Source organism: Morone saxatilis, unplaced genomic scaffold (genome assembly GCF_004916995.1).
Source record: "Morone saxatilis isolate NCDOM2014 unplaced genomic scaffold, NCSU_SB_2.0 Contig17, whole genome shotgun sequence".
Classification (NCBI taxonomy): domain Eukaryota; kingdom Metazoa; phylum Chordata; class Actinopteri; family Moronidae; genus Morone; species Morone saxatilis.
The window spans coordinates 337761-352899 of NW_023339729.1; the positions used below are offsets into that span (position 1 = coordinate 337761).

The 15139-nt window shown below is 39.9% G+C and overlaps 2 protein-coding genes across 2 annotated transcripts in view; both read left to right on the forward strand.

The window, feature by feature from the left end:
• Nucleotides 1-6782, forward strand: part of zgc:165520 (uncharacterized protein LOC571872 homolog) — a 24383-nt gene extending 17601 nt beyond the window's left edge. Inside the window, exons 8-16 of the mRNA XM_035659477.1 lie at nucleotides 1805-1879; nucleotides 1993-2092; nucleotides 2179-2253; nucleotides 3143-3213; nucleotides 4057-4165; nucleotides 4486-4559; nucleotides 4764-4898; nucleotides 6367-6477; nucleotides 6705-6782. Of these exons, the coding sequence (XP_035515370.1) occupies nucleotides 1805-1879; nucleotides 1993-2092; nucleotides 2179-2253; nucleotides 3143-3213; nucleotides 4057-4165; nucleotides 4486-4559; nucleotides 4764-4898; nucleotides 6367-6477; nucleotides 6705-6782 (828 nt within the window). The remainder of the gene's footprint in view (nucleotides 1-1804; nucleotides 1880-1992; nucleotides 2093-2178; nucleotides 2254-3142; nucleotides 3214-4056; nucleotides 4166-4485; nucleotides 4560-4763; nucleotides 4899-6366; nucleotides 6478-6704) is intronic.
• Nucleotides 6783-10285: 3503 nt separating this feature from the next.
• The window catches only part of kdm2aa (lysine (K)-specific demethylase 2Aa), a gene marked incomplete in the record, with an annotated part of 15952 nt that continues 11098 nt past the window's right edge, over nucleotides 10286-15139 (forward strand). Inside the window, 7 exon segments of the mRNA XM_035660312.1 lie at nucleotides 10286-10956; nucleotides 12738-12876; nucleotides 13130-13208; nucleotides 13314-13360; nucleotides 13703-13881; nucleotides 14142-14248; nucleotides 14707-14800. Of these exon segments, the coding sequence (XP_035516205.1) occupies nucleotides 10921-10956; nucleotides 12738-12876; nucleotides 13130-13208; nucleotides 13314-13360; nucleotides 13703-13881; nucleotides 14142-14248; nucleotides 14707-14800 (681 nt within the window).

The following is a 15139-nucleotide window of genomic DNA, read 5'->3' on the forward strand; positions in this document are numbered from 1 at the left end:
AGCAAAGGCCCTAACATAACCTAGCTGCTACTAGCCAGTAATTAATACGAATATACTAGCAGGCTACTGTAATATGAGTGGAGGCACTGCTGCTCAGTTTGGATAAGCTAGCTACCATTCCACTGAACCAAACAATAACACATTTCAACAAATAGCATAAATTCAAAACGTCTTATTAAGAATTTTTGAAATATACGAAGGAATATAGTAGACACAAACACAGTAGAAGAACACATTTTGTAATATAAGTGTATTCAGAATCAGAAAAAGAATCAGAAATACTTTAATAATCCCAGGGGAAATTATTTCTACACTCACAAGAAGAATTTCACACAATAGTTTGCACTAATCTTTTCGAGTTATGGCAACTTCTCATAAAATTATCTTCAACAAATGTACTACACTGAGTTAGGGGAATTAGCTTTTCATCTACAGTCAAAGGTATTTTTAATTACAATTTACTTAATAATTGGTAGCATAAACACGTGTTTTAGTTGTGAAAATTTGAAAATTAACTTGTTCCAACTAGTTTTTCCATGTTATTTATGTCAACACAACTCATTAAAATAATGTTTGCAACCTAAAAGGTTTATCTAACTCAGTAAATTAGAAGTTTTAACATGCAACCATGCATTTATTTAAGTGGGCTTTGTAGAGTGATGGCATTTTATGAATGTATCTTATTTGCAAATATTTAGTCCTAAAGTCTTAGTCATGTGCAATATTCAGTAAAGGCTTGTCATATAAACCCAAGGGGTTCAACAAGACCAATTCACTGTTTAGTTCCAGGCGTGCAGAGGGAAGCTGGTAGCGTGTATGAGGTAATTTAACCTACATGTTGGAGTCATGTGACAGTGGCATGCTTGACCTGAAGCACCCACGCAGACAGCTGTAGCTTTCATTCATTCTTTTTTTTCTGTTCTTACTCCCTCTAAGTCAATAACTAAGAAAGCCTCCATGTTTAAAGCTCCCTCTGACTGGATTAATCTACCTGTAAATATTTGCTCTACTTCATCTTAAAAATATCTTTTTATTTTAGGATCAGTTGTACATGTTCACAATGTCAGTTGTACCTCTCCATTAAAACACCTTTATAGTCCTGTAAATATGGTTTGTAACGCTATTATAGCTTCTAATACCACCACTCTAAACTATGAAGGAATGATCCATTTTAATGCTCTGCTAGGAGCAGGATCTGATCTTATCTTGATATATTTGGCTTTTTTCCTTTTGTTTTGTTTTCGTCAAATTGGGTTTAACTGTATGCTGTTATCTTTTCTATCCTTTTGTATTTTTTGTATGTATTTTTTGTCATTAAGGGCCCCTTTGAAAATTAGATGGAAAAAAACAGAATTCATTATGGAGAGCTCAAACATACAGTATGTTCTAATAGATAATACTTCAGGGCCTCCTTTTTAGATAAATAATATGTCATTTTATATACTTTAAATTAAATGGTCCTAAACCAGGAGTTATCAGACGGGGATCCCGGAGACTAAAAAGGTTAAGAACTCAGACCTATGCCTCAGACTGCCTGTATATTTAGTCAGAAACTCGACTCTGTTGGAAGGATCAGGTTCAGCGGTTCAGACACTGCTGACACTACAGAGCAGTAACTAACTGGCAGCTATCTTTTTGGTGTTGAGTCCATTTTTTCAGGAGAAAAATGAAAAATCTTGGAAAAATGATTTCTTAATAAGAGTGGGAACCCTGTGTGTTTCTGATGTAGAGAGGCTGTTCAATTCATCCTTACGTTCAGTATTGACCCCCTTTGTGTGTATGTGCGTGTGTGTCTGTGTAACAGAAGAGTGATGCTCCAGGGGATGCCGTCGAGGTTCCCGTGGAGAGCGAGGCCTTTATGGATGACTTCTTTGCTCAGGTACTCTGTTAATGTCCATCTGTCCGTTCCTCACAATCCAGAAAGAAACAGATATTTCTTTCTTACTGATCTGTGTCTTTGTGCATCTGTGTGTGTGTGTGTGTGTCTTTCAGATTGAAGACATCCGCACCAGCATTGACAAGATTGACGAGAGCGTCACAGAAATCAAAAAACTCTACTCCACCATCCTGTCGGCCCCCACATCTGAGCAGAGTGAGTGTCTCTGACACAAACCCGCACACATTCAGTGCTTAAGTTACTTCTTGCTGCTCATAATCTGCTCTCACGCTCTTTTTCAGAAACACAAGATGACCTTGAAGCCCTCACTAATGAGATCAAGAAGTCAGCCAACAATGCAAGAAACAAACTTAAGAGTCAGTATTTCTTCTTTTTACCTTTGACAGAAAATGGCCGTCAATTAAAACAGGATGAGTATACACAATGAATACGTGTTATTAGTCTGTGAGTAGTAGAGGTTTTCGCAGACATATGTTGGAAAACCTCTGCATGGTTAGATACACACTTAGGCTAAGAGTGGAGATGTGTTTGTGTTTTGGGTGAAGTCACACTTTAATGCTGACCAACCTGTCGTATATGAGAAGCATCTTGAGATTCAGTCGAGCAGTTGATGCTGCAGTGTGAAAACTGCCGCTGTTCCCCGGCTACCTCCTCACATCTAATGTCATGCTACGGTAGATAGATACTTGATGGTTAATTATATTTTAGCGTTGTTTGAAAAAAAAAAATGTATTTATGTTTTATACATGTGCACAGTTCTGTGTATTTCTGCGCAATAAATCCAAATATTATCCAATTCAAATACAGCCCTGTGCAATATTCAAAGAGCAGAAGCTGCAGTATTTTGATTTGAATGTAAAATGTGTTACAAACAGCATTATAATGAAGTACTGTAGTGCTGCAGAGCTGCCCTGGTCTACAAATCTTGTTCTCCAGTAAGAAAGCATGTCTGTTTGGTGCAGACCCCAACAAATGTCACATCCTCAAAATTTTAGTAGTTGTCAGGGAAAATTAAATGAAAATTGTGATGGTAAAATTATTGTTCCCACTCATCATGAATCATATTGCAATATAAATATCAGTCAAAGTGATTTTTTTTTACCATATTGTGCAGACCTAATTTCTAATGAGAAATTTGAAGAAACTGAATTCTCAGTATCTGTGTACTGTCTCTTTCAAAGTACAACAGAATCACAACTTGTCTTTGTGTGTGTGTGTGTGTGTGTGTGTGTGTGTTTGCATCAGCTATTGAGCGCCAGCTTGAGTCAAACACAGATGAGAGGGCGTCAGCCGACCTCAGGATACGCAAATCACAGGTCAGACAATATTACCAACACTGAATTGAGTTTACTTGACCCAGCGTCTACAGTATACAGACCCTAACTTTGCACTCAGCAAGAACGTTAAACTACCATTTTATATGTTTATCGTGATCTCTGGTGCCCTCTGTGAATCCAAGATATTTTAATTTGCTGTCAAAATAACCTAAAACAAACAATAAGAATATATAGAAAGGCTTAGATAGACAGAAGGGAAACTAAACTATGATTTATTGTGAAACTGGCTCTGCATTCTGTAGGCACGTAAAGTGTTCACCTATCAAATGTATCATATTAAGCAACATGTATCATATTTATTGTAGCAAAGCTCTGACTACCCATTCTGGCTTTTCAGCACCATGGATAGCTAACTGAATGAAGCTCTGTGACTGAGCACTTGCTCTAAATGCTGTCTTTGGTTGTATGTAAACATTTCAGAAACTAAAAAATAGAATTTAGGACATTTTAAAATGACTCTACCTCAGATCAGTCATTTTTAGGAAAACTTCCAGAGCTGGATCAGGATCAGGCAGGAGTTTGGGTATACAAGTGTGGTTTTCTCACTTTCCCATGATGGTTTAAATGTGATTGCAGAGGTGTTTGCACCTTGACATGACTACAAAAATGGATGGAACAGTCAACAACACATTTATAATGGTTTAAAATTCCAGCACACAATATGATCCCTCAGCCCGCTCCAACCAAAACTAGCAGCTGAAAGGATGAACTAAAGATGATCAAAATAGTTTGTCAATGACATTCAGGGAAAACTCTAAATCCACATTATGACATATGTTTCATGTGAGTTAATAAGGTATCTGCATTTTCATCCCCCCCCAGCATGCTATCCTGGCCAAGAAGTTTGTGGAGGTGATGACAAAATACAATGAGGCCCAAGTTGAATTCAGAGATAAGAGCAAAGGACGAATCGCCCGACAGCTGGAGATCAGTGAGTTCCAGCTCATTATTACACAATCAGACTAAAGGAGGACATGATCACTCACATGTGGTCTTGTTGTAGAGTTAGGTAGAAATACTTAATACTTTCCTGTATGGCCCGTTTCATTTTGTAGTTGTCATCTGTATATCTGTACAGACCATAGTTTTGTAGGACATGTCTTATTTTTCCTGAATCAGGGCCCGGAAGTTGCTTTGGTATATGATTGTTTTTCTGTCAGTCGATCTACCTTCTGTATTGAACCAGGCCTGTCAGCTGTTAACAGTTATTTATTGAAACACTTGTATAACTGTCCTTTCTGCTCGTCGCAGCGGGGAAAGCAACGACTGATGACGAGCTGGAAGAGATGCTGGAGGGAGGAAACTCAGCTGTCTTCACTGCCGGGGTAAGGCTGACACTGTGTGGATCTGTATACATAAACTCACAAACAGAGGGACAGTAACACAACCAGGGATGAATCCATCAGTCAATCAATCAATTAGAAAATTAATGACCGGCTATTTTATTATCAGTTCTGCCTCAGATTTTTTATTCATCTTTTTTTTTTTACATATTCTTACACTGACCTTGATTTGTCCTCCCTGCCCAGATCATGGACTCTAAGATCAACCAGCAGGCCCTGAATGAGATTGAAGCTCGTCATAAAGACATCATGAGGCTGGAAAGCAGCATCAAAGAGCTCCATGACATGTTCGTCGATATCGCCATGCTGGTTGAGAACCAGGTACACACAACAACAACGACAAAAACGGAAAATCTCATTCAACATTTTAAAACGACATTGTCTTACACCTGCATTGTAGCCATATGAACATTCAAATTTGACATGAAGAAAGGGTTATGTTGTCTTTTTTTAGCTTGTTTCCTTTTCTTTTTTTTTAAAAACCCATCATCTTCCACTTTTCGGAGCCAGTTGAAGTAGTAATCTAATTGAACATTTAGGAAATTGACCAAAAAAGGTCTGTTGGTTCTCTGCTACATACACTGTTTTTGATGCTTTCAGGAAAGATTTAGTGCTTATGAAGCTCTCCTTTCACACAGTCACTACCATTAACCACGTGGAATACTGTTAATAATATTAGATCCACTTAATAAGAACATAGATAAAAGCAATGCTTCCCCCACGAGCCCCGCCCATTGCTTTGTTTGTTCCATTACCTGATGGTTTCACATCGCCTGCTATACATTTCTCAAAGTTGGAAATACAAACCACATTGTTGTGGAGATCATTTGACCTGATATCACTACATCACCTACAGATGTCAGATTAAGAAGATGGAGCAAAGTTACCTACGCCGTTAAAGGTGCTCTAAGCATAATTGGCATTTTGGCTAACTTCCTGTCTGCTCCTTCAGTAAGCAGTCCCCTCCCTCCTCCCCATCACCGCACTGACATTCTGCTGTCTGCCCTTAAGGGCCGCCTCTTTGTGGAGTTCTCTCTCCTGATTGGATAAAGTGGGAAACCAGGAGACACGTTACTGAGTGAACACTCCATATCAGTGATGGTTGTCAGAATGTAAAGCTGTTTCACACTTATTATAACAAAAAATATCACTTACAGTGCCTTTAACTAGCTCACAACTAGCTCAACTAACGTTAGCTTAATGTGTGTTGCAACAACAGTTTGATGTTTCTATGGTAAAACATTTTATGACCTTTATACGATGAAGCGGATACTAATTATAATCTGGATATTAATTATCTTATTATAATTATTTTAACAAACACTAAACTAGATCATTTTTAATGTAATAAACATGAACTAAAACACAACTTCTCCCCCAACTATGTAATATATATTCTTTATTGATAATATCATTTAGAATAATACTGTGTAATAGTCTAACTAACCAGAGCCAACACATTCTGACCAGTAAGGTAAACTAATATTAGAATCCTTGTAGAAGAAAGTCAGGTTCTTCCAGCTCTGTCAGTCCTTCACGCTGTACGTTAGATTATAAAATTGCTCAATGTTTGATAAAATGCAGGTGAAGTAAACATCCACCAACACAACACTACACATTCCCACTTCCTGTGAAGACAGGAAGTTAAAAGACAAAACAAAGGAGTTGGAGCACTTGTTACTGAAATGCACAAAGCCAGCATCACAAACATATGCATGCCACTATTATCTGTCTGTCTTCCTGTTTTGTCCTCTTCTGCGTTATTCCGTCTTGTCCCGCCCTCCTCCAGGGTGGCATGATTGACAGAATCGAGAGTAACATGGACCAGTCGGTGGGCTTTGTAGAGAGAGCAGTGGCTGACACCAAAAAAGCAGCCAAATTCCAGCAGGAGGCCCGCAGGGTGAGTTCAGCATGATCCAGCAGGGACAAGTCATAACAGTCCCATAACTGATTACAGAGTTTTCTGTAGTCTTTTGTTTGTTCTGTTCATAGATAACATAACTGCATTCACTGAATGGTGCACAGGAATTTTAACTATTTACAATAAAAATAGGCAAGTTTGCTTACAAATTAATTTATTAAGAATGAAATATTAATTCATCTCTCTGTCTCCCTCCTGTCCTCCAGAAACAAATGATGATCTTCTGCTGCTGTGTGATTCTGGCCCTCATCCTCGGTTCATTTCTCTACAGCTTCATCAAATAGAGGACGTGAACGAGTCCACACACAGTACAGGATGAGAGGCAGGGCGGAACTGCTCTCTGATGGTCGTAAAGCGGGGCCTGTGCTCACTTTACTGTCACCTCGACTTATTTAAAACAGAAATAAAGGCCGGATATATTTGCATTCATTCTCAGTTATTTCTCAGTGTGTTATGACAACTTTTTTTTAACCATCTCCGAGTGATCCACATTGAATTCAGTGTAAGTGCAGTGTCTGGATGATTAAAGTTAAATGGAGCTTTGATGAATAAGGTATAAGAGGAGCTTCAAGTACGACTCAAAAGCATTTATAGTTTGGATTTATCTGCCTCATGCAGGCTTAGATCAGCATTGTTGGACAGCTACAGAACTCATGAAGGGCCATATGACCTCAGAATGACCACAGTTGAACCAACAGAATTCTAGTTCCAACAACAACCTGAATTTATAGGCTGCATAAATGTGAACTGTACTGTATAGCAGATAGATTGTATAGCAGTAGTAATGAAGTGTATCGCCCAACAAGCTATCGAGGTGAAGGATCAGAGAACACGTTCCATACACAATGAGCAGTGATTTCAGCATATTTACTGTTGCAGTATGAGTTTGAATGCTATTAACTACAGAGTGGAAACGTTGACCAGACGGTGGCACCAGATTAAAGGTGAACGGGTCGCCAAGATATTTATGTTTTACTTATCTAGGGGCCATGAATACCTAGAGTAAATACCATGCTAATCTGTCAGCTAGCCTGTCGTAGCTTTGTCCATTTTTATCATATGAAACAAGAGGATTTCTTCATTTCACCTGTGTTTCCCAGTCTCCCTTAAAATTCCCGACAAAGCTGTCAAACCTGAACGTATTTCAGTGAGCTTCTACAGACTAAAAGACACACAAATACACTGAAACAGAAAAACTAAGGAGAAAGGAATGTTGTCATATCCAGGAAAGAACTGAAAATGATTCTAAATGAATACCAATTGAATGAATTGTAGGTAAAGCTGTGACCTCAGACAGGAACCCCTGTAGTACCACACTGCCCATCATCATGATGCATATCTATGAAGTCCGTATCCTAAGTATTGAGACAGCTGTTGCTATTCTTTTGTACATTTGTCTGTTATTTGTGTTTTGATGTGGAAATCCTACCACTGTGCCAGTACTTATGCTATCGACTGCATCTAACGATACAACTCATATCACGTTTGTGGATAGGCACCCGCTATGACTCCATAGTGGGCCTTTATTCAAATCACTTTTCAATTTAATGAAGGAAGAAAGTCACTTTCTTTAAAAAAACAAAACAAATATTGGAGTTTTAATGTTGAAATGATTAGAAGGTGACTGATAGTAGACGCTGTATGAGCTGAGAACAGAAGTAGATTCTAAGGTTGTTAGAGTAGAAATGGAAACAAACACAGCCCTGCTTGATTTGATTACACTGACACTGCCTTGGGGGTGTTTTACTGCTTTAGGTCTTTGTTGTTTGTGTGTGTATTACAAAGATTGCTTTCATTTTTAATATGTGTATGTGTGTCGTCCCCCCAACCCCTTCTTTTTTTTAAGACTACAGCTGTATTTCCAAAGGGGATGTTCTTGTTTCATGCCATGGTCTGACTCTGGTTAGTCTTGGACATTTGCGTCCTTCCTCTCTTTGCTCTGGATCCACAAATGCAGTCGGCTCCATTGCAGTTGTGGGCAGGCACCGACGCCGCAGCCCCCTCCTGTAGTGTCAGCCTACTCCTAACCCACATTTGGATTTTAGCTTTTGCAATGTTAGCCTCCTTGAGACTAAAATTGGTCACTGGCTCATGCACACATCAGATCAAAAGTAAATGTCCCATTTTTATCTTACCCCATGAAGAGTTGGAAGTATATTGCTGGCATGCTAGAAAAAGAAAATGGTATCAGTATTATGTTATAATGTTGATCACAAAATAACGGCATTAATTAAAATGATTGCAGACACGGCTTGTTGAACTATTGTTGGGAATTGTTTTTGGGAGCAATGCAAGCAGTGGTGTTTTCTATGGAAACCCATTTCCGCCAAAAGATTTTGTAAATCATTATAAAAAGAATCTCAAATATTGACTTTCCATCTCAAAACAATGAGAATATTTTGAATTAGTATCTCTTCCTCACTTTATGATACTAAGTCATTATTTTGAGATGCTAAGTAAAAATGTTTAGCAACTTTCTCATTAGAATAACTTACAGAATCATTTCTTTCCTTCACATGGGCTGACAGTTTTCTCATATTTATCAGGTGTCAAACTACAACACCTGCCAAAAACCTACCCTGTGGATGTTATACAGTATGTCTACCAGTTTCTTCACTGACTCATGCTGACATCAATGGATAAAATGTACGTCCCATCAATGGGATATGACATCTGGGTAACCGGGACCTGTAAATATGGTGACCTTGCATGTTGTGGGTGTCCAGGGGGCAGCAGGAGGACCCCACTTTACTAACCAGGTTTCCAGAAGCCTATATGTAAACTTGTAATAGTAATAATCTTAATAGTTACATTTTACAATTAGAAATAAAGTGAAGTGTGGATTCAAGGGGGGCAGGTTGGAAATGAGTCAAGATTAATGGTCGACCATGGTTCAATCAGCACTCGCCATCCTGTTCACCTTTCTTATGGTTAGCTTGCGTGACACTTCGATAACATGTAGTGGGATTTTGTGTGTCCTCCCTTTCCTGCTTCCATTATTTAAGGCCTGTCACTTTGTAGCGATTTATAAGGGGCGTTATTCTGTTGTGAAAACCACGTTTTTTTGTAGTATTGCCCCCCCGGTTGATGAAAATAAAACCAAGTTGTTATTTATTTCGCTTATTAGTGATTATTTATGTTTTGTTTTATTCGTAGTGCGCGTCACGGCTAGGCATGTTCCTCTCGCTCGCCGTATTCTAGCGGTACGCGTTTGACGGACAAGCCGCTTCGACCAATCACGAGAGCCTAGCAACATTTTCCAGCCAATCGGCGACGGTTTGCTCGCAGTACACTTCCATGTATGGACCCGCACGCACTTCCTCGTTGAGGTGAAGGCTACAAAACGTGTCCCTCCGATGCGAGCCTCCAAGAGAGAAAACACAGGCCGCACAGGGCGTCACACAGCTCGGATTACTGGAGGCGTTTGAAGGTGGACGGACCTGTGTGAATATGGGGGTGAGTTTTGTAAAACGCCTTATTATTTAGCTAATTCGGGTTCTCTATGAATGATGACTAGTTATATTTGGGTAATGGGACGGTGGTCAGTGCGGTGTACTATCGCGTGATTGGCCACTTCTCTTGACTGATTGTTCTCTCGTCCACTAATTAACGTTATTGGTATATATTAACCAATGAGCTATTCGGTCGTTTTCGAATTACGCTGTTATTGGTTGTTTGCCAGACCTTTTATATGTCTATTGGATATTCTTGTCCAATCACGGTTTACACATATTCCGTGTGAGTGACACTGCTCTAGTCCAATGAATGCCCCGCTGGGGGGCGTGACATGGTGATGGGATGGAAAATGGCGGCTGTTCGTACACCGCATTAACTTTATCCCATATTAGTATTAACAGCAGCATGTACACCCTTTTATTGTAGTGTATAAGAAATATCTGAGTATTGTTATTTTAACAAGACTTTAGGTCATGTTGTTTTTTTTCTATCTGTTAGAGCGGGACGCCGTTTCAAAAAGCGGGACACGAGTTGGTATGGTGAAGGCAAGGAACAAAGCTCGAGTATTCAGACAGGCTTGATTTTATTATAAACATAATTTTCTATACATTTTCACTTGTTACCGTAATTGGCCTCTTTAAAAGAGTTTGGCTCCACATTAAGCTTCCCATACCCAGCTCACTTTGGTTCAGCAAACTCACTGTCAAGCCAGTGAGGTTAGGTTAACGTGAGATGAGTTTTAGAGCTATCCAAAGACAACAAATGGCTTAGGTTCGTCTCAGTTAGCTAGCCAGGAGACTTTTTTTTTTTCTGTTGTAACTTAAGCTAAGTTAGCCTAGTAGTAGAGCCACCGTTGTTTACTATCCGATGGAGCCGAGCTGCGTTACGGTACAGCCGACGGTGGTTGACACTGTGCGCTGTTGAATACCCGCTCTTGGTTGGGCAGAGCGCCTGTTTCCTGTGATAATGGATGATTCCAAGCCACGGTACAGCAAAAGGCTGGTAAGTTTAAAGAGAGTTTGGCTATAATTACAACAATTACTCTTGAGATAAAGAAAGTTCTGTCTTATCTTATTCCTCACTGCCCAGGAGGACATGGCTCAAAAAATGTGTGTTGTTCACATCATATTTGTAAACAAAAGGAGAAATTAAGCCTGCAGTAGGTAACTTTTATAAAAAAAATAGCTTTTGGCCCCCAGTTTTGCTGAAACTTTCAGCTGTTATCGTTGACAGAGACAAATAATCTGTGAAAAAATCAGGTTGTTTTAGGCGCTTCTAAATGGAGAAGAATTAGAATAGATATAATATTAGAATCCACCGGGGCTGGACGGAAACAACCAATCAGACGAGATGAAGATGCTTTGGGTTGGACGCTCAAACATAGTAGATTGTTGAGTTTGATTCCCAGTGTTCCAAAGAGTTGACGCCAAAAGTCTTTAATCTAGTCTCTCGGCACTAACGTTAGTTGTCAAGTGTTTGTGTGTGTGTTATTGTGGCTGTCTGGAGATGTTACACACCTCTAATTTAAAAGTGGGATGTTGTTACAGTGGATTGTGCCGCAGGAGGCCGGTATGTCCTTTTTGTGGAGTTTTAGACCCCTACATCAGATCTGTAGCAAACACTGTGCACTCTGCTGCCTATAGAAGGCTAGGAAGCTCATCAGCTCAGAGTGGAAAGGTGAACATTTTAGCTAAAAGTTTGATAAGTGAAACATTTTTAATTGGTTAATCTGTCCATCTTTCAATTTGGGATGCACAATAATTATCAGGGCAGATAACTTATCAGTCGATAATGAGATCATTCAGTGACAATTAACATCCAACTTAAATTGTTGGTCAATAATAATAATAATAATAATAATAATAATAATGAAAGCTAAAGTCTGTTTGTGAATCTTTAACCTTTCTTACCCTCAGGTGTGTAAAAACTACACGTTATCAACGAGGACACAGGGGCACATATGACACCAGTGTAATAAGAAAAGACTATATTAAGCTAATCTTATTGCATGGAGGAATGCAGAAACTAGTAAAGAAGCAGGAGAGATTATGGTGGGGGGTTGGGGGCTCAGCCTGGGATTATCCCTCTGTCATCTGTCCAGACCTGGGACCCCTATTGAAGCAGTATTCTCTCTCCATCAATTAGTGCCAATGTTTGAAACCAGTGTTAAGGTATTCAGTCTGTTTGAAGGGAAACACATTTTCTAATGTGAGAAAAGTCTTCTACTGTGTGACAGTTGTACCTGCTGGATGTTTTCATCCACTTTTGTGTTGTGGTTTCGTCTCCACTGAGGCTATTTTTGCTTCTGTTATTTAATACACAGTGAGTGTTTAAGAATGAAAGCTGTATGAAGTATACAGTCTACCTTTAACCAGGCTCTTCGTTTTATTGGCAGCTAACCATGATTTTCATTATTGATTAATTTATTAACCATTTACTCAATTAAATATACGGCTATTTGGTCCATAAAATTGTGAAAACCGTATTTCCCAAAGCATAAGGTGACATCCTGAAATGTCTCGGTTTGTCCAAAGACATTCAGTTTACTGTCACAGAGGACTAAAGAAAGCAGAAAACCGAAATCAGAGAATTTAGACATTTTTTTTCTTTAAGAAAAATCAAATCGATGAATCGATGATCAAAGTTAGTTGTGGAGTTATTTTATAGTTGAGTAGTAATGGGATTGTCTCGTTCTTCGACCATTATGCCTGTTCTGTCACCTGTCTTTACCACACCTTTTTATTATATTCTCACCCATCCACCCTCCTTTTCCTCCTCTCCAGCGTGCCGGCACGCGGCGGCGTTACCATGACGACGGCATCTCAGATGAGGAGATCGACGGAAGGAGAATGTTCGACCTGGAGGAGAAAGTCAGCAGTCAGAGGTTCAGCTCTGACCGGGTTCTTCGCATGGAGGGAAAAGGTAGGCGGGCACGGTCTGCGATTATGTGGACACCTGATCTCAGGTCAGAGACGCTCAGCTCAAAAGACTAATGTTTGGTTAATAAAGCTGTGGCAGAGTTGAATGAGAGTAGACGTAAAGGTTGTTTGAATCAGGTATCTTAAAAAATAATAAAACAGCCAGCAGTGAATGATGGGAAACCAGCAGTAAAATGGACGATAAGAAGGACCATACCGTGGTCACATTTTGTTGTGTTGTTTTCTCTTTTTCTTAGACTTCACATATGAGTTTGTCCAGAGAGGCGGCCTGAGGGACCCAATCGTCTTTGAGAAGCCCGACGGACTGGGACTCAAGTAGGCGTCCTCTTTATTTCTCTCTGCTCCTCATCTACACTACGTACATTACTACGTCTCGTGTTAACTTGCTCATAATGTGTTGTGTGACCTGTTGTTCCGTAGGATGCCCGGCGCCGACTTCAGTGTCAACAGCGTCAAGATGCATGTCGGTAAGACTTCAGATAATAAGTTCCTTTTAATTCATCAGATGCTCTCAGGTTTAGTACTGGCAGTAGCTGTAGGTCCTTGAACAAGATCATGTTATAATCAGCTGATGCCTGCACTCCTGGAAAACATGGGGAAACCTGGGGATTTAGTGACTAGTCTTCCAGTCATGGAAACGCATGGAAATCAATTAAAATGAAAAAAATAAGTTGTCCCCGAAAATTTTAAATGTATTTTAGCCCGTTAGTCTCAGATTGCCGAAGTATTTTGTTTCCAGTTTGTTCAAACTGTGTTTCATGTCACTCAGATTTCTTTGCTGTGACTAACCCAAAAAAAAATTCTCTCAGGTAGCAGACGTATGATCGACGTGATGGACGTGAGCACTCAGAAGGGGACAGAGATGTCCATGGCCCAGTGGACGCGTTACTACGAGACCCCTCCGTCTCAGAGAGAGAAGCTCTATAACGTCATCAGCCTGGAGTTCAGCCACACCAAGCTGGAGAACCTGGTCCAGAGACCTGCCACAGTACGTACACATCGTCAAGGCTTGTGTTTGTGTATTACATATTTTGATACATACCGCATGCAAACAGAAGCATTTTAGCAGCTACAGTAAATGTGTCTATACCTCTGAGGATAGTTTGAAATGATAACGTTTAAACCGGAAGTGTAATCAATATGTTGTTTGTTACCTCAGAGAAACTGTAAATTAAACTTCTTTTTTTCCTATTGTCTTGCCGTCTGTCTTTCTGTCCCTTCCTCCGTCTTGTATTGGTGTGTGTGTAGGTAGATCTGATAGACTGGGTGGACAACATGTGGCCTCGTCACCTGAAAGAGAGACAGAGAGACTCGACCAACTCCATCACTGACATGCAGTACCCCAAAGTACAGAAGTAAGTCCCCCACGTTAACTTTCCTCAGGGGAGACAAATCTATAGAAGATCAGTGTGTAGGACTAAGTGGCATCTAGTGATCAGATCGCTGATTGTGACCATCTGAAATCCCTTGATTCAACCAAGCAAGAACCATGGACAACCTACAATTGCTGTAAATAACGGCCCTATCTAGAGCCAGTGTCTGGTTTGTCAGTTCTGGGCTACTGTACTATGAAATATGGTGGTTTGATACGGCAGACTCCGTAGAAGAAAACCCGCTCCCTCTTTAGATTAAAACGTCTCATTCTAAGGGTAACGGAAACTCAACTGTCAGTAGACCCTCCTAAATGTTACACACTGGACCTCTCAATTTACCATTTTATCTACTTCCTTTAATCTCAAAGTAAAGACATTCCTGGATTTAATTTCCTCGCCATTTGAATGTAAATGCTGCCGGTGTTGGTGTGATCCCGCAGGTACTGTCTGATGAGCGTTGAGGGCTGCTACACAGACTTTCACGTTGACTTGGGAGGGACGTCAGTGTGGTACCACATACTGAGAGGAAGCAAGGTGGGACCAGAGGGGGGTTCAGCCTGTGTTTGGAAAACACTGTCTCCTGTTGCAGCCTCATAGTTTCTGATACGGGCTTAGTCAGGGTTCCCACTCATCCTGGAAAAAACATGGAAAACCTGTATATTTGAAGACTTTCTGGTCATGGAAACACTTGGAAATTGATTAAAATGACCAAATATCCTGGAAATAATCTATGTTCTGGAGAAATTTCATTTTATTTTAGCCCTCACTCATCACGACCCCTGCATCATTAAAAACCGAGGAATACGTCTGGGAAAATGTGTAAATACTATGCCTAGTTATATGACTGTTATAAGTGCTGTCCTGTATTGTTAA